Here is a 17,047-nt window from a genome sequence, read left to right as displayed (position 1 = left end):
ACACCTAAATGATGCTTCCGTTATGAAACGAGCTGAAAGAAATGGCAAGATGACAAAATTGCCCATTTGTTTGGGTATCTACTTGAGAAAAGGTTTTTGTTGCAAATTAATAAGAGATTGTATCGGTATGAAAAACGCTGAAACCCGAAACATTTTCCAGACCATCTCATGTTGCGGGTTGTCTAGAGGTGGTATGTGTTTACACTGTGACTTTTCACATCTCTTCTTTCTTGTGTTCCAAATTCCTTCTGGCTCCGGAAAACGGAGCACGTACTGGATTGGATAATGGGCTCAAATAAACACCTAGCTAGGGTAGCTGATAATAGTACAGGATAACAGATTCCAGTTTCCTGTGCAGACAGGAAGGAAGCTCTGCTATTCCTCACAACATGGACTTTGATGACACATTGTAGAGTTACTGAATCCATTTTGGAGGTTGAAGAGGCCGGAATTACGCCATTTTGGCTCTGTACTTTCTGCTTTCCTGTAGAAGTAGTCATTTGTCAAAGGTTTAGTGGGGAGACATAAGATCTAACGGCACAACTCTCAGAATCTCATTCCTCCCCTTTCTCATCTGTCTTCAATGGTATCCTGACCTTTCTCCTCATTTTTCCTCCCTCATCCCTCTCTTCCTCCTTTAGCTCCCAGTCTTTCAGGAGTGCATCAGACTCAAACCGTGTTTTGTAAGTTGCCAGAAGACTGCTGTGTGGAAGCTGACACTAATTGACTTGTCCTTGCATATGAGGTGAATTCACATCATATGAATATCTTGCTATAGAGCTCAAAACCGAATCAATACTTTTTGTTATTATATATCGGCCACCCAAGCACTCGCCAATATTCATACAAGAATTCTCTGAACTATTATCACTATGTGTCACTAGATATGACAAAGTAGTTTTAAACTGAGACTTAAATATCCAAGTAAATAAAAAAGCAGACCCAAGAACTATTGAGCTCTTAAATCTCCTTGACAGTTTCAATCTAACTCGAGTATTATTAATAGTGGGGTCGAAACTGACATCAGTAGATTCTGCAACATAACCATGAGCACATTTACCTGTATCACACTTAGTGAACTTTCCAAAATTGTCAGCGAATCTAACTCCACAACTTCAGATATTGATCCTATACCCACAACATTCTTTAAGCGAGTGTTTGATAGTGTCTCAGGTCCGGTGCTAGAGATTATAAACACATCCCTTAGAACTGGCATCTTCCCAGATGCCTTCAAAACAGCTGTTGTAAAGCCCCTATTAAAGAAACCCAAATTGGATAACAGTCTACTTGCAAATTACAGACCAATATTAAACCTTCCATTTATTAGTAAAGTACTGGAAAAGATAGTTTTAGTCCAATTAAATTATTTTCTTGAAGAAAATAACATCCTGGAAGTCTCGCAGTCAGGTTTCAGGAAATATCACAGTACTGAAACTGCTCTCACCAAAATAATTAGCGACCTCAGACTAAACTCTGATGCAAATAAAGTCTCTATCCTTATCCTGTTAGATCTCAGTGCAGCATTTGATACAATTGATCACGACATCCTAATCAATAGACTGGAAAAGTTTATTGGGTTCACGGATAGTGTATTGAACTGGCTGAAATCATATATCACAGGAAGGAAGTTTTATGTTAGTTTAGGTGACCATAGGTCCAAGAAACACGAGAACTGCTACGGGGTTGCTCAAGGAAGCTGCTTAGGTCCATTACTTTTTTCTCTTTATATGTTACCACTCGGCGACATAATCAGAGAACATAACATAGATTTCCATAGCTATGCGGATGACACACAACTATATATATCCACTGAACCCAATGATGCAACGGCCATCAATTCCATTACCAACTGCCTGTTGGCAATAAACAAATGGATGAATGATAACTTTCTTAAATTAAATGAAGACAAAACCGAAGTCCTACTATGTGGCCCCAAATCCAAAAGAGAGATGCTTATTAAGAATCTTGGAGGCTTAACCCCCTGTCTTAAACCAGAGGTGACGAGTCTCGGTGTAATCCTGGACTCAGATTTGAATTTCAACTCTCACATTAATAAAGTGACCAAAACAGCTTTCTTTCACCTGAGGAATATAGCAAAGGTACGACCATTCATAAACCAAAATGATGCAGAGAAGTTAATTCATGCTTTTATATCCAGCCGGCTGGACTACTGTAACGCACTTTTCACTGGTCTTCCCAAGAAAACCACTGAAAGACTACAGCTCATTCAAAATTCTGCAGCTAGATTATTAACCAAAACTAAAAGGAGAGAACACATTAGTCCTGTCCTAGCTACTTTACACTGGCTCCCTGTTACCTTCAGAATTGACTTTAAGGTCCTTTTCCTCACATACAAAGCTCTACACGGACAAGGACCTAGCTACATTGCTAACTCCTTTATAAATACACACCAGCTAGAACACTGCGATCATCAAATGCAGGCCTATTAGAGGTCACCAGAAGCAGTCATAAGAAGATTGGTGATTCGGCCTTTGTCAATTACGCCCCAAAACTATGGAACAAATTACCCATAAATATTAGGGAAGCAAACACTCTAGACATTTTTAAAAGACAGCTTAAAACCTACCTTTTTACCGAAGCATTTAAGTAATTTTATCTCAAAAGGGTTTTCCTACTTTTTAAAGTTGTTTTATCTCTTGAACAGAGATCTTATTGGGATTTTTATTTTTGTTTGAATTGTTTATCACTTGTATTATTGTTTTTATTGATTTTATGTAAAGCACCTTGAGCTACAATTCTTGTATGAAATGTGCTATATAAATAAAGTCTTACTTACTTACTTACTTGCATTGCTTTAATTGTAGGTGTTGACTTGCAAATACAATTGCATGGGTGCCTTGCTGTTACAATCTGTTCCAACTCCAATGCTACTGAATGAATCTTTTTCTTGAAAAGACAATAAAATAATTCTACGGGGGTGCAGATGTTATGTTGTATGCTAACTCGCTAACTTTCAATAGGCAGGTGGTGGTGATGAATACATGCAGCTTGGAAGGGGAAATTCTAACCCTGAAGACCAATTGCTGTCCCGAAACTCATCACCTCTTCTCCCTTTCTCCTATTTCTTTTCCTCCTTCCTTCCACCCTCCCTCCACCCTCCCTTTCCCTATGTCACCCCCCTTTCTCTTCTTTCTCATTCCCTCCTCTCTCCATCTCCCTCCTTCCACTTCGCTCTGTCACATCCCTTCCTTTCCAAACCAGGTTTGTGGTGGGGGACCTGTCTGACTCGGAGGGGGACCTGACAGATCCTCAGGGGAAGATAGAGGTGGAGTTCCAGGGCACTGAGGAGACCCATCAGGCCTTCAGCCACAGCACAGAGCTCATCCCCTGGTATGTGCTGTCCCTCCAGCCGGACGTGCACCAGTTCCTCCTGCAGGGGGCCACCGTCATCCACTACGACCAGGAGAGCCACCTGACCGCCCGCTGTCTGCTCCGACTACAGCCAGACAATGTCACCCTGACCTGGGCCAAGCCACAGAGTGGAGGCCCTTCCCCCCCGGAGCCCCCAGCCCTGGGACAGCCGGTGGTCAGTGGGCTGGCAGAGGGGCTGCTGGACCTGGGAGTGGTGAAGGTAGTGAAAGGCCTTGGCACCTTTGTTACTTACCTTTCTACATATATCCTCTCATAAACTCGCGCTTTCTTGCAAAAGTGTAAAACTGTATGATGCAACTCTCCATGCTCCTCCAGGCGGTGTTCCTCGGCCACTCCGGGGTGGACGTTCACGCCGTGTGTCTGCAGAACAAGCTGAGTCACATGACCTGCGAGGAAAACGGCCTGAGCCTGCTGTACGGCCTCTCCACCACCGACAACCGCCTTCTGCACTTCATGGCGCCCAATCACACGGCCCGCATGCTTTACGAGGGCTTGTCTGAGCTAGTCAGTGCCATGAGGAAGCTGAAAAAGTTCCCCGACCAGAGACTGACCTGGCTTAGGAGACAGTACGTCAGCCTGTACCAGGTAGGGCTCTCCGTCTGGGCTAGGGTTAGGACTAAATAGGGTTAGGGGTGGTACCTGTTTGTGCATTTGTACTTGTGACTGTATCAACATTGTGTAACTGTGTCTCTCCAGGAGGAGGGGAGGTTCGAGGGCCCCACCCTGGCCCAGGCCATCGAGCTGTTCGGTGGGCGTCGGTGGAACATGGGCACTGGTGGTTCGGAGAGGGCCGGTGCCCAGAAGAACAGCCCCCTGGGTATGAATACCAACACCAAGAAGAAGAAGAAGGCTCCCATCAGGGTAAGCACCTCTGGTCACGAGGCATACTAGACTTAACAGAACAGCACTATCTTGTGGCCCAGTTATATTTTGTACCATCCTAGAGCAAATCAGTCCAGAAGGCAATCAGAGGGTATTGGTATTGATTTGTGTGTGTGTGTGCGTTGGTCCACAGGCAGACAGTGGAGATGCTACTGATGATGAGATGATCTCCAGGAAGACCAGGAGCTGTAAGGAGAGCCTGGGTCGGAACGGACCGGACCTGTCAGACAGCATAGACCAGGAGGAGCCAGGTACTGATCACACACACACACAGGGATGTTTCTCCACTGCCATGGTTTACATTTCAAAGACTTTACTGTAAACTCAATGAGACATCAGGTTGTTAAAATGTATTTTTTGTTTAAAATTCACCATCTTTAGTTTGATCTCAGCTCCTTTATGAATCTGACCCTTGTGTGTGTGTGTGTGTGTGTGTGTGTGTGTGTAGAGGGCTGTTCCCTGGGCTTTCCCGGACCCTTCCCCCTCTCCACCAGTAAGACCCCTACATCCCTGACGTCCTCCGCCTCTTCCTCCTCCTCCTCCTCCTCCTCCTCCAGCATGGGGAGCACCAGTGCCTCCCGTCCCCACTCCTCTCCCATCCTGTCGGGCAGCTCCAAGGCCCAGCCAGGGTAAGACTGCAGGCGAGAGATGGTTACCAGGGAAGATGGACTAAACTTAGTACAGCTGGTATTGTTTTACCAAGGGAGTTGTGTGTTTAGCACCAGGTGCACCAGACATATGTACTGCACAAGCATTTTTATGCAAGTTGTATATTTGTTTAGTTTTTTTCTGAAAACGGAACCGCATTTGCCTGAATGTTGAATAGATTTAATAAATTAAATGAAGTCAATCCATAAATGATGTGCAGAGCGTGGAGCAGCAAGAGCTGGCACGGCCGGGGGAAAGGCTGCTTCAAAGGCTTCCAGAACCTCATGATCTCGGACAGCACCATGAGCTTCATCGAGTTTGTCGAGCTCTTCAAGTCCTTCAGGTAGAGGGGACATAGTCTCTATATGCATCACTCTTTATGTCAGGACTCCACAATATAAACGCCTATTCCGCTGATCAATAGCTCATGTATTGTAACACATGCAGTCTGTAGTACGCGTCAGGCCTGGCAGAATGAAATGCACCCTGCATATATCCTATGATGAATCTATTCAGGATCTCTATCAAAGCTTTCAGAAACCACATTATTCTCAAGGTTGCTATGCCACAGCTGCAGACACATGTTAATGACTTCTTTTCACTGTGGGATCTGTGCAGCATTCGGAGCAGGAAGGACCTGAAGGAGTTGTTTGACACCCACGCAGTACCCTGCAGTCGCTCAGGCCCCGACTCTGCTCCTCTCTACACCAGCCTCCACATCGATGACAAGGACACAGGCCTGCAGCCAGACCTGGGTCTGTAGCCAACTCTGCTACCGTTTCTGCCTTCACTTCATCTCTCTGTCTCTCTCTCTCTCCCCCCTTCCTCTCTCTCTCTCTACCCCTCTCTCTCTTTCCTTAGAATCCCCTTTCCCTCATGTTCATCCTGTTTTGATATCACTCCCTCTTCCTCTCCAGACCTGCTCACTCGTAATGGTTCAGACCTAGGACTGTTTATCAGGACGCGCCAGCAGATGTCCGAAAACCAGAAGCAGATCTCCGACGCCATCGCGGCGGCCAGCATCGTCACCAACGGCACTGGTGTGGAGAACGCCTCGCTAGGTGTGCTGGGATTGGCTATCCCCCAGCTCAACGACTTCCTGGTCAACTGTCAGAGAGAACACCTGACGTATGACGAGATTCTCAGCATCATCCAGGTAGGATGGATGGTAGACTGCAGAGAGAAATGTGTAATTGTGCAGTTGATTACATGGATTTGTGACTACCTTGTTGTCTGCTTGTCGACTCCAGAAATTTGAGCCATCCGCAAGCATGCGTCAAATGGGTTGGATGTCCTTTGAGGGATTTGCCAGGTACAGAATTTCACTGCCTTACTTTCCCATTCGGAATGTCCTTTCCTGTGAGGAACTGTTACAAAACGACAACCACGTCAACTTTTTGAGAGGTAAACGTATGTACCGAATGTGAGGAACCTGACCCCTCCTCCTGCTCCCCTCGTCTCCCAGGTTTCTGATGGACAAGGATAACTTTGCCTCAAGGAACGAGGAGTCTCAGGTGAAGGTGGAGGAGCTCCAGTACCCCATGTCATACTACTACATTGAGTCCTCCCACAACACCTACCTGACTGGGCACCAGCTGAAGGGGGAATCCTCTGTGGAGCTCTACAGTCAGGTTAGATCCACAGTCAGACGCGGAAAGAAACACATTTTTCCTTTCCCTGAGAGGATTGACGTGTGGTGTGTTTTAACGGGCTTGTCTAACTGTGTGTGTGGTTGCCTAGGTGCTGCTACAAGGCTGCCGGAGTGTGGAGCTGGACTGTTGGGATGGAGACGATGGGATGCCTATCATCTACCATGGACACACCCTCACTACCAAGATCCCCTTCAAAGTTAGTTCACACTGACAATATTCCCTTCAAGGTTATTACACTAGAAAGATTCCCTTAGTTAGTAGGAATAGTTGAGTAGTAGGAATAGTATTTATCCTTCTCATTACTCTGCTACACGACACCACTACTGTTCTTATGTCATCTCATCTTGGAATAAAAACAAATAACTGCCTGTATTTCATGCTAGTTAGAGTCTGTTATGGAATCTGCATCATAAGGGTGCTATTTCACAGTCAAATGCATCTGACCATAAACATAAACTTCAAAAGTCACATTTTATAAACAACTGCCTTTCTCTGCTGTTGTCTCCCATGATCCTTTAGGATGTGGTTGAGGCTGTGAACCGCGCCGCGTTCCTCTGCTCCGACATGCCCGTTATCCTGTCCATCGAAAACCACTGCTCCCTCCCCCAGCAACGCAAGATGGCCGAAATCTTTAAGGTAGACAATGTTCACAACCATAACTTCCGTTGGTCAGACCGACACGAGTGTCTTGACTAATAGATTTGTTGAAGTTCAATAAGGCTAGCTCAGGCTTCAATCTGAATCACAGGGGAGCTGATATCTCTGAGAACCTCTCAGAGATGCTGTTCCCTTGACGGATCCACCACTAAGACTGATAAAGATCCTCTGGTCCTCTGCCATCGTGGACATGTTTGTTTGTTTATCCATCCTTCTTTGTTGGCGTTGTTTTGAAGGCGGTCTTCGGGGAGCGTCTGGTGACCAGGTTCCTGTTTGAGAGCGACTTCTCAGATGACCCTCTGCTCCCCTCGCCCCTCCAGCTCCGGGGCAAGATCCTCCTGAAAAACAAGAAGCTGAAGGCCCACCAGGCCCCTGTAGACATCCTCAAGCAGAAGGTCCGGGCTCACACACGCTCTCTCACAAACGCTCAAGCATGCACTGTCTCTCACACACGCAGACGTACACACACACACACACACACACACAAACTCTCTCGCTCAAGCACAGACACATACACACACTCACAGATCCAGTTAATTGAAAATGTCTGTCAACACTATTCCTCAGGCTCACCAGCTGGCACACATGCAGGCCCAGGCTAGCAACGGGACACCGGGGGGAAGCTCCCCTGGCAACCATGCCAACGAGGAGGAGGAGGAGGAGGAAGACGAGTATGACTACGACTATGAATCTCTGTCTGATGGTGAGCTGAGAAAGATCTACGAGCCTGCACACACACACAACACACACTGCCACAGTATGACCAAGGTAGAATGTTCCTCAGTTGTTAAGAGGGTCTGGAGTTTTTTCCAAGTTAAAACTCTTAATGAGGATGGATGGGACTGACCATACCGTTGGTACAGTCTTGGTAGAACTCTTGTTATTCTGGTCTTTCTCCTAACACCTTTCAAAGTTCCTGTCTTTTTAACCCAAGTCAAGCCCTCTGGTACATGTTCCTGTGTACTTCTCCTCTCTTGATTGTACCCATGTCTTGTCTTCCTGCTCCTCTTCTTTTTCTCTCTAGCCGACGTCCTCACGGCCTCCACAGCCTCTTACTCTTACTGCCATGAAGGTAAACCTCCACCACAACTGCCCTGCTACTGCCCCATGCTAAGCCCTCCTCACAATCCCCTCACCCCAGCCCGACCCCCCTCCACCCCCCTCACCTTAGCTCTGACCCCCTTAGTCCCCCCGCCCCCCCGCCATCCAGCATGTGTGTGCTAGCTAGCTATATTCCCTGAGGCAAAAACACATTTAATTAATCAATGACATTGAAGCAAAAGGTAAGATTTGGTCATTGAAGAGTCTGCAGTAAGTATTGAGCTCAAATTCCTACGACATCCTTCAAGCCTGCTTCGTCTGTGCAGTACTGTGCTGGTGGTGTGCTAATTGGTGTTCCTGCTTCCTAGCTAGCATGAGTGAAATGTGTGTTGGGGTGCTCTGAGGAGGATACTGTGTAAAGGGTTCAGGGCTAGTTAGAGGAGCAACACAATGTGTGTTTTGGTTAATGATCCAGTAGGACAAGTGTTGTTAGTACACATGCACACAGACACAGGAACCAGTGTACTGTAAACACATCACCCCCTCCCCTCCGCCCATCCAGACTCTGTGTTCTGACAGGCTGCAGTGACCTTGGTGGCGTAGGCTCGGCACAGAACACAAACAAAACCATCTGGTTTCTCAGGCCCCGTTGTGCCCCTCTCTCTCCACACACACACACACACACACACGTTCGGCTGGCTGGCTGACGGGCTCTCGGGGGAAGAGACTCCGAGGTCAAGTTCTTTTCAGTACCCTCAGTTAAGGGAGGGATTTGGAATTTGCGATTCTTTGAGCAGGACACTGAGCAGACATGATTCTAGCACAGTCAAGATAAAAGACTGGCTGAATTGATTGACAACAATCTGTAGCATTCCTAAGTTATTATGATGTGTGTGTGTGCATGTTGTGATGGGTGTGTGAGTATGTTTGCTTGAATGTGTGTGGGGGAATAGAAACTATTGTCCAATCAAGAAATACTTTCTATGGCCTTGCTAGCTGACATCGATTAGCATTCCACTGCTGATTGATTTGTGCTAGCAGAGACAGAAGAATGATGATGAGCGAGGGATGTGCTTACATAAGTGACTATAAGGTGACCATGGTCTACTCTAAACAAATCTGTTACCCCCCCCTCACTCCGTCTCTCTTCAAATTCCTGTGTACCTTTTGTTTATTTATCCTTCCTTCCTTTATCCCTTACTCTATAAACACATACATAGAAAGTGTGAAAGATATGGAGTAAAATACATATTTCCTTGCCACTGCCCAGCTGGATCCATTAGTGTGTAGTTGACCTCGTGATGAGAGAGTGTAGTGGGAAAGAAATGTTCTAGGAAAAAAGGAAACTCTGAGCGTTTCTAAAACTCTTTTTACACTCCCTCAGACAACATCCTTGAGGACAAGCCTGATGGGAAGTCCTCGGGGGACAAGGAGGAGCCCCCCAGTGACGAGATGCCCAAGAGGATGAAGAAAGCAGACAACGCCACCCAGAGCAAAGGAAAGGTACCTGTCTCCTCCGCCCTTTGAACAAAGACCACTGTGCCAAGTAGTAGCTTAGTTGGCCGGTGATGGCCAAACCTCAGAGGAAGAGGCCAACTGTCGTCTTTTCAAGGCTTAAAACTGGGAGAAGGTTGAGAAGTAGTTGAAACAGGGATTTAAGTATCCATGTGTCTCTGCCCTCCTCTGTCCAGGTGTTTGACATGGAGCTGGGAGAAGAGTTCTACCTCCCTCACAACAAGAAGGAGAGTCGCCAGATCGCCCAGGAGCTCTCTGACCTCATCATCTACTGCCAGGCCGTCAAATTCCCAGGTAACCACAACCACCCCCCTCCCTCAGGCCTCTGCCCCCTGCTTCTCTTCTCTTCAGGAATATTGTGAACTATTCTTGTGGTTTTCCAAACGTGAGAGATAAACATCAAAGTTCAGTTTGAATCAAAGTTCACTGGAATAAAGCTGGCCTATAAATTGGTGGTAAATTTGATTCAGGTGTACATCTGCTAGCTAGGAGCATTATTCCCCCAAGCAAAGCCAGAACAAACAGGCAAGAGGAGGAGGGGAGATGAAGAGAAGGGATGTCGCCCCAATTCCCTGGCCTTACAACAGTTCTCTCTCTCTCTCTCTCTCTCTCTCTCTCTCTCTCTCTCTCTCTCTCTCTCTCTCTCTCTCTCTCTCTCTCTCTCTCTATGTGTGTGTGGGAAACAGGCCTGTCCACGCTCTCCCCTTCGGGCTCTGGCAGAGGGAAAGACAGAGGGAAGAGCAGGAAGTCCATATTTGGTACAGCTCCTGGTCGCTGCACCCCCGGGGAGGCGGGGTCTCAGGGTCGGACCCAAGGGAAGGGTACGTATGGGTGTATGTGTGTGTGTTAATGGATCTCACGACCTGTCCTGAGAGGACAGGACACCCACATAGACAAGAGGACTCCCCCACAACCCTCTTTCCATGGGAACAAGCCTGTTAACTTTTCCAGTCAGAAAATTCCTCTCTCACTTACTGTAAGTGCAGGCTGAATGTTGTATTGGCTGTATTGTTTTGGTCAAATGTAGCTCTAAATTTGCTGTTGTAAAAGGCTGAGAACTGCATTGTATGAGACATGGGGAATTCCCAAACATGATGGTGGATGCAGAGTTTTGGTAAATAGTACTTTGACACACTTGTGTTTTGTGTGGATCATGATGGGTATATATAGGACCTCACGTAGCTTCTGACCTCTCCGACTCCAGCCGTAAAGTCGACCCATTTGACTGTAGTTCTCTTCTGCCCCCTGCTGTTGGTCCTCCCTCCCTCCAGGTGGCGCCGAGGGCCAGCGCCTGAGCTGGGAGGAGCAGACGTCGCCCGTCCTCCACCCCAACACCTCCTTGAGTGCCATAATCCGCACTCCAAAGTGCTACCACATCTCCTCCGTCAACGAAAACGCAGCCAAGCGTCTATGCCGCCGTTACTCCCAGAAGCTGATTCAGCACACCACCTGCCAGCTCCTCAGGACCTACCCAGCCGCCACACGCATCGACTCAGCCAACCCCAACCCCCTGCCCTTCTGGCTGCACGGCATCCAGCTGGTGGCGCTCAACTACCAGACAGATGGTGAGACAGGGAGCAGCAGGAGGAGGAGGGAGGTGTTCATTAATATGCAGGGTCCAGGAGTAGGGAGAACAGGTTTGCATCTGAGAATGCGAAAGGGACAACTCTGAGGTCAGACTGGGTTTTGGCAAGTAGAAAGTGCTCCGTTTCACCTCACTGCTCTGCCGTCTCGAAGTCAAGCAGATCCTGTCTCGGCCCAAGGGTGTGTTTGATTTAAACCTCGACCCGCGCTGACCTCTGGCTCCTCCGCATTCAAGATGTGACAGAGGTGCTTCAGGGTTTGTAGAAAGCTCTGGAGCTGTTATGCAAGATAATAGGTTTTTCCATTGGGCCGAGCCAGCCCTTCTTCTGACAAACAGAGAGGAGGAATGTGAGATAAGCCCGTGAAACACAGGACGTTCTTAAGGGAGGGTTCTTCCATGTCTTATAACTCTGTCAGATATCAAATCTTCCCACCTTTCAGGGTTCTGAACCAAGGATTTGGGATGGAGATAATCCAGCTGACTGCTTTTTCTCTCTCTCTTTCTGTCTCCATCCTTCCTTTCTTCCCTTTTTCTTTCTCTCTATTCTCTTTCTTTCTCCCTCCCTCTGTGCAGACCAGTCCATGCATCTGAACACGGCGCTGTTCGAGGCTAACGGGGGCTGTGGCTACGTCCTGAAGCCCCAGGTGCTGTGGGACCGCAGCTGTCCCCTCTACCAGCAGCTCTGCCCCCTCGAGAGGGACATGGAGAGCATGCACCCCACCGTGTACTCTCTCACGGTGAGTACACACACACTCACACACACACGCTACACACAAACATAACACACACTCGGACACGTACACTCACACACACACTCACACACACACAGGCACACACCATGTCTCATGTTTAAATCAGTCCCATGTGGCCCCTTTAGAACAGTGTTTTGATATCTTCATGGTGTTCATGCTGTTCTCTAGCTGGCAGTTGTAAACAGCAGCCAGTAAATCACATAGGCCAGTGAATGAGAGCCGAGCTCATAAAGCAGTACGGCGTAAACAGAGAGCTGCCCTGTCAGCTTTCATCTCCCCTGGGGGGGGAGGCCAGCAGACTTCAGGAGAGGGTCACACTGACCTGGCAGCCAGCCGGACAGACAGACAGGCAGGCAGACACACAGACACGGACGAATGGACTGATGGGTTCTCCCTCCTTGTGCTCTAGATCATTTCTGGTCAGAACGTGTGCCCGGGGAACAGTGCGGGCAGCCCGTGTGTGGAGGTGGACATCCTGGGCATGCCCGTGGACAGCTGTCACTTCCGCACCAAGCCCATCCACCGCAACACCCTCAACCCCATGTGGAGCGAGCACTTCCTGTTCTCCGTGCACTTCCAGGAGATGTGCTTTGTAAGGATCGCCGTGGTGGAGAACAACAGCTCCCAGACCACCGCGCAGAGGACCCTGCCCCTGCGCGCTCTCAAACCAGGTAGGCTGCCGCTCGCTGGGAGGGTCGGGGTTCAATTCCCGGATTGATCCGACACTGAAAATGCATGAAGCCTCGGTGCTATTCGTTCTTTAATGCAAAAATCCAATTACCAGCGGTAAGGCCCAAGTGTACGTGGTACGCGCTAGTAACTGGTGAACCACGGGAGTACGGTGCTATTAGTTCTGATGTGGCTCCTGGCTACAGGTGTTTAACCCTGGTGTTTCTGGGACTGTTCTAGGCTACAGGCACATCCAGCTGAGGACACAACACAACGAGCCTCTGGAGGTGTCCAGCCTGTTCATCTACAGCCGCCGGATCGAGGAGAGTCCATCAGGGGGAGCCCTGTGCTCAGCCATGGTCAGACTAAGACTAGATGGCTCTTGGCTCGCTGTTTATTTGTGTATTCTAACCAGATGTAAATACATTGCGCCTTGTCAGTGATAAAAACTCAATGTAAATGCATCTCTACCCTCTAGTTGTTTAGTTCAGAGGAGCAGAGAGCAGCACAGCAGCACAGGATCACAGTACATGGTGTACCAGGACCCGCACCTTTCACAGTGCTGTCTGTGAACGAGCAGACCACTGCCAGACAGCTATTAGATACGGTCAGCCCTCACACACACACACACACACACCAGTTTCCTCGGTCTCCAATCGATGACTTCTGTCAACCAATGAACACCCTCTCTCTTCTACCTCCTCAGATATCATCATCTACAGGAAGTACCAGTGACTACTTCCTGTGTGAGGAGAAGGTGCCTCTGTGTAAAGGGCGATGTGCTCAGCTGCGCCCCCTAGCTCCCGAGGAGGATGTTGTCAGGCTGGTGAACAGCTGGCCGCCAGAAGAAGGCTACTTGGGCAGGCTTTGCCTCAAGACCAGGGAAGAGGTAGGCTAATCCATACCATTGAACTCCTTCCCAAAAAGCTCTGGCTGAGATATTGTGTATTTTCAGTGGACATTAGCGCTGGAGTTAGATTCTCTTTCAAGGTGTCCTCTTGTGGTCATGAACAACATGTTACCTGGATGGGATTCAATCCTGTGTGTGTTGGGTTGCGTTGACAGAAGCTGAATGAGAAGAACACAGTGATGGAGGGAGTGGAGGAGGTGAGTGTGGGAGGAGGAGGAAGAGGAGAGGACGACACCTTCTTCGTCCAGGTGCATGACGTTTCCCCGGAGCAGCCTCACACGGTGATCAAGGCTCCTCGCTACAGCACGGCCCAGGACATCATCCAGCAGGTGGGCAGGGGGGACACAGATCCTGTGATTGGTAGCCAGAGAACACCACTGCATGTGATTGGTTAATTTCTCAGTTGCTAGATTGAATTGAATCCAGTGCTTCCAGACAGCTATATAAAAAAGAAAAAACGCTATAGATTCCCTTTGGCAATACAAAAAAAAAAACAGTTTAATTGAATGTGTCCCCTCTTCCCCTCATGTTTTCAGACACTAAGCAAAGCTAAGTACTCATGCAGTATCCTCAACAACCCCAACCCCAGTGACTACGTTCTAATGGAGGAGGTTGCTAAGGAGGTTGGCCCGAAGAAGTCGTCAGCGCCCAAGCCCCTCCAGCGCGTCCTATTGGACCACGAGTGTGTCTTTCAGGCCCAGAGTCGTTGGAGGGGGGCGGGCAAGTTCATCCTCAAGCTCAAGGAACAGGTAGTGAACTCAGACAGACACACAAACGCACTTGAAGTGTGCCATATTATATATCGGATGAGTTTCACAAACACGCGCATCTCAAAGCTCATATACATATATATAGATGTGTATATATGTGTGTGTGTTTGTGCCTCCTTTCTTAGATGGTGCGTGAGGACAAGAGGAAGGGGATGTCGTTCGCCAGCGAGCTGAAGAAGCTGACCAGTCGCAGCAGGAGCGTGACGAGCGGGGCGGCGGGCAGCCTGACGCTAGCCACGGCGAGCCAGGAGAGCTCCGCCCACAGTAAGGATGAGAGGGCGGCATGCTGTGTGTCACTGACTGAGACCCTCCATGAGTGAGCCTGCCTCGCACTGGCCTGTGTGCATGGAGGCTCCCCCAGGTACGCCGCCACTCACACCCCTAACCCGAACCCTGTTCTCTTTCTCTCTCTGTGTCTCTTCCTCTCTTTCCGTCTTTCTACCGTTCTACCTGTCTCTCTGTGACTCTACTCACTTTGTTAATATTCTTTAAGGACCTCAGTGTTGAGCCTGTGTACTGTATCAAAGGATGAGGTAATGACCTCACATTCTGGGGAGTCGCCCATGGGACAAAGAAGGACATGGTGTCCTGTCATTTAAGGTGTCCTGAAGTGTTCTGAGTCTCCATAACATGCATCTATGACGTGTGACACGTGTAAGAGCATCTGTTCATTCATTGACTGGTGATGGGCTTGATGAGGTTAGCACTTCCCAGTGTGTGCAGTGGTTAAAACAGCATCTTGGTTGTGATGTACTAACTGGTGTTATTTAGTACCCCCCCTCCCCCTTTGACTGTACCTCCTGTCTCCCTCCTGACTGGGTCTCTCTCCTCTCCCCTCCAGGATCTCTCTCAGCGGGACTGAAGGCGTGGGTTGCGGAGGGGAGACTCCTTGGGGGTGACCCCACCTCTCTGACCCCTCCCACCTGGTCCCTCCCCCTCCTCAGGAACTGGAAGATCCACAAATGAATCCTGGACTCACGCCCCTTCCTCCTAACCAACCAACCAGAGCACCTCAGAGCACTCCTGAGGATTCGCTCCTCGCCTAACCCCCTCACCTGAGTGGAGGACAGGATTCTGCCCAGGTCTGGATTTCTGCTTGGCTGCCTGTCTGAGAGATGAGCAACTTGGAAGGAGTGGCAAGCCTTTGATTGAGACGGTTGGTCCTGGTGGTGGTTAGCCAGTGGTTCTTCTTACCCCACCTGCAGGATTGGACACCCTGACACAGGCTGCATGGAGGATATGATCTAGAAGCAGCTACCCTAGAGTAGCCCAGCCTGGTTAATTGTTTTTAATGGGATCTCCATAACGGGAGCGCCTCCCTTTGGGGTTAGCCTTATTAGCTAGAGTGAGTTTAAAAAAGAGCTTGGAGCTATGAGGTAAAAAAAAATTGGCCACATCCATGCAGGTCTATGTGACAGCAGGTGGTGTGGTCTGTTGGTAAGCGGCCATATTGAAGCCAGAGAATTTAGTCAAGGGATGAAACAAGAGGAGTAGAGAGGGTGCTTAGCCTCCTACTTCTCTCCATCCCTCTCTTGTCTCGTGGTCAGGACTAGGGCATGGGGAAGTTGGCCAACAAGCTGGCTTGTTTGATTCTTCTACATGTGACCTTGTCTTCGCAGTACTGTAATTTCTTTTTTTTTAAACTAATAGTTGTGTATTGATTAACTGTTTCAGTCAAGTGTTTTGCACTTTGTTGATGTAGTTCATTTTTACTGTTACGGCCCATAAGTATTTTCTATCAGCGTATCTTTTGACTGCAATTATGATTTTTGGGATGGTAATAGTGTTTCAGTGAGATAGATGGGGAATGGAGTTGAGGTGATCTTTAGTTGGAATTCTACTGTCTCCCTACATGAGTTCTGTTTAGAAACGTGCTAATACCAGCCAGCATAACTATAAGAATCATGTGATGTATTTCTCAGTCTCTACATGTCATGGATTATAATGTAGTCATTGTCCTTGGTTGTAGCAGAAAACTAAAAGCCAGTTCAGGGTTGTTGATTTTGACACTGATATTGTTTCTAGTATCACATTTTTTATGTTATATTAAAAATATTAATATACTGCAGTCTGATCATTAACTTTCAAAGGATTGTTAGTGAATCTTTATTATGGTTTCCCTTCATTATATTTATTAGCGAAACATGTATTTCTTGATGAGCAACATTTAGTTCATATTCTTTTTTGAAAGCACTAAGGTTTGGCATTTCTGATTACTTTACGCTGTACTTCAGTGCTCCCCTTCAGGCTGTTTCTGGTACTGCAAGAGAGGAACACTTCAACCTACTCAGGACATTAGTTTTTCACCCTGTCCAGAGATGAAGGCACCATATGATTATTGTATTTGGCCCAAGACACTACTTTGGATTTGAAATAATAGAAACTATTATTTTATGAAAGGACTGAATTACACCATGTGAGTCCTTGCAATAATGAAGTCACATCTTCCGATCCTTACGAATGGTCCATGTCTTTTTTTCCTTCTCTGTTCCTGAAGCTTGTTTGTAGAGATTTGTGTGTATATATGTGAATGTTATTTATTTCATTGGGTAGCCCTGGTTGGCTGCTTTATC

General features: G+C 47.9%; 1 protein-coding gene across 1 annotated transcript in view; it reads left to right on the top strand.

Moving 5' to 3' along the window:
- plce1 (phospholipase C, epsilon 1) overlaps window positions 1-16,108 on the top strand; it is a 48,493-nt gene extending 32,385 nt beyond the window's left edge. The window contains exons 12-38 of the mRNA XM_062474949.1: window positions 3,223-3,592; window positions 3,709-3,978; window positions 4,090-4,254; window positions 4,409-4,526; window positions 4,724-4,904; window positions 5,144-5,266; window positions 5,542-5,678; window positions 5,841-6,079; window positions 6,174-6,235; window positions 6,389-6,554; window positions 6,664-6,771; window positions 7,095-7,211; window positions 7,469-7,627; window positions 7,800-7,935; window positions 9,658-9,776; window positions 9,965-10,082; window positions 10,475-10,609; window positions 11,060-11,353; window positions 11,947-12,110; window positions 12,535-12,796; window positions 13,035-13,153; window positions 13,273-13,401; window positions 13,501-13,683; window positions 13,860-14,033; window positions 14,241-14,453; window positions 14,600-14,738; window positions 15,316-16,108. Coding sequence (XP_062330933.1) covers window positions 3,223-3,592; window positions 3,709-3,978; window positions 4,090-4,254; window positions 4,409-4,526; window positions 4,724-4,904; window positions 5,144-5,266; window positions 5,542-5,678; window positions 5,841-6,079; window positions 6,174-6,235; window positions 6,389-6,554; window positions 6,664-6,771; window positions 7,095-7,211; window positions 7,469-7,627; window positions 7,800-7,935; window positions 9,658-9,776; window positions 9,965-10,082; window positions 10,475-10,609; window positions 11,060-11,353; window positions 11,947-12,110; window positions 12,535-12,796; window positions 13,035-13,153; window positions 13,273-13,401; window positions 13,501-13,683; window positions 13,860-14,033; window positions 14,241-14,453; window positions 14,600-14,738; window positions 15,316-15,440 — 4,525 coding nt within the window. The 3' untranslated portion in view covers window positions 15,441-16,108. The remainder of the gene's footprint in view (window positions 1-3,222; window positions 3,593-3,708; window positions 3,979-4,089; window positions 4,255-4,408; window positions 4,527-4,723; window positions 4,905-5,143; window positions 5,267-5,541; window positions 5,679-5,840; window positions 6,080-6,173; window positions 6,236-6,388; window positions 6,555-6,663; window positions 6,772-7,094; window positions 7,212-7,468; window positions 7,628-7,799; window positions 7,936-9,657; window positions 9,777-9,964; window positions 10,083-10,474; window positions 10,610-11,059; window positions 11,354-11,946; window positions 12,111-12,534; window positions 12,797-13,034; window positions 13,154-13,272; window positions 13,402-13,500; window positions 13,684-13,859; window positions 14,034-14,240; window positions 14,454-14,599; window positions 14,739-15,315) is intronic.
- Window positions 16,109-17,047: the final 939 nt, after the last annotated feature.

The sequence above is a fragment of the Osmerus eperlanus genome, chromosome 12 (genome assembly GCF_963692335.1).
Source record: "Osmerus eperlanus chromosome 12, fOsmEpe2.1, whole genome shotgun sequence".
Lineage (NCBI taxonomy): Eukaryota > Metazoa > Chordata > Actinopteri > Osmeriformes > Osmeridae > Osmerus > Osmerus eperlanus.
The sequence above is the reverse complement of the archived record's forward strand: the minus strand, read 5'-3'. Positions and strand labels throughout refer to the sequence as shown.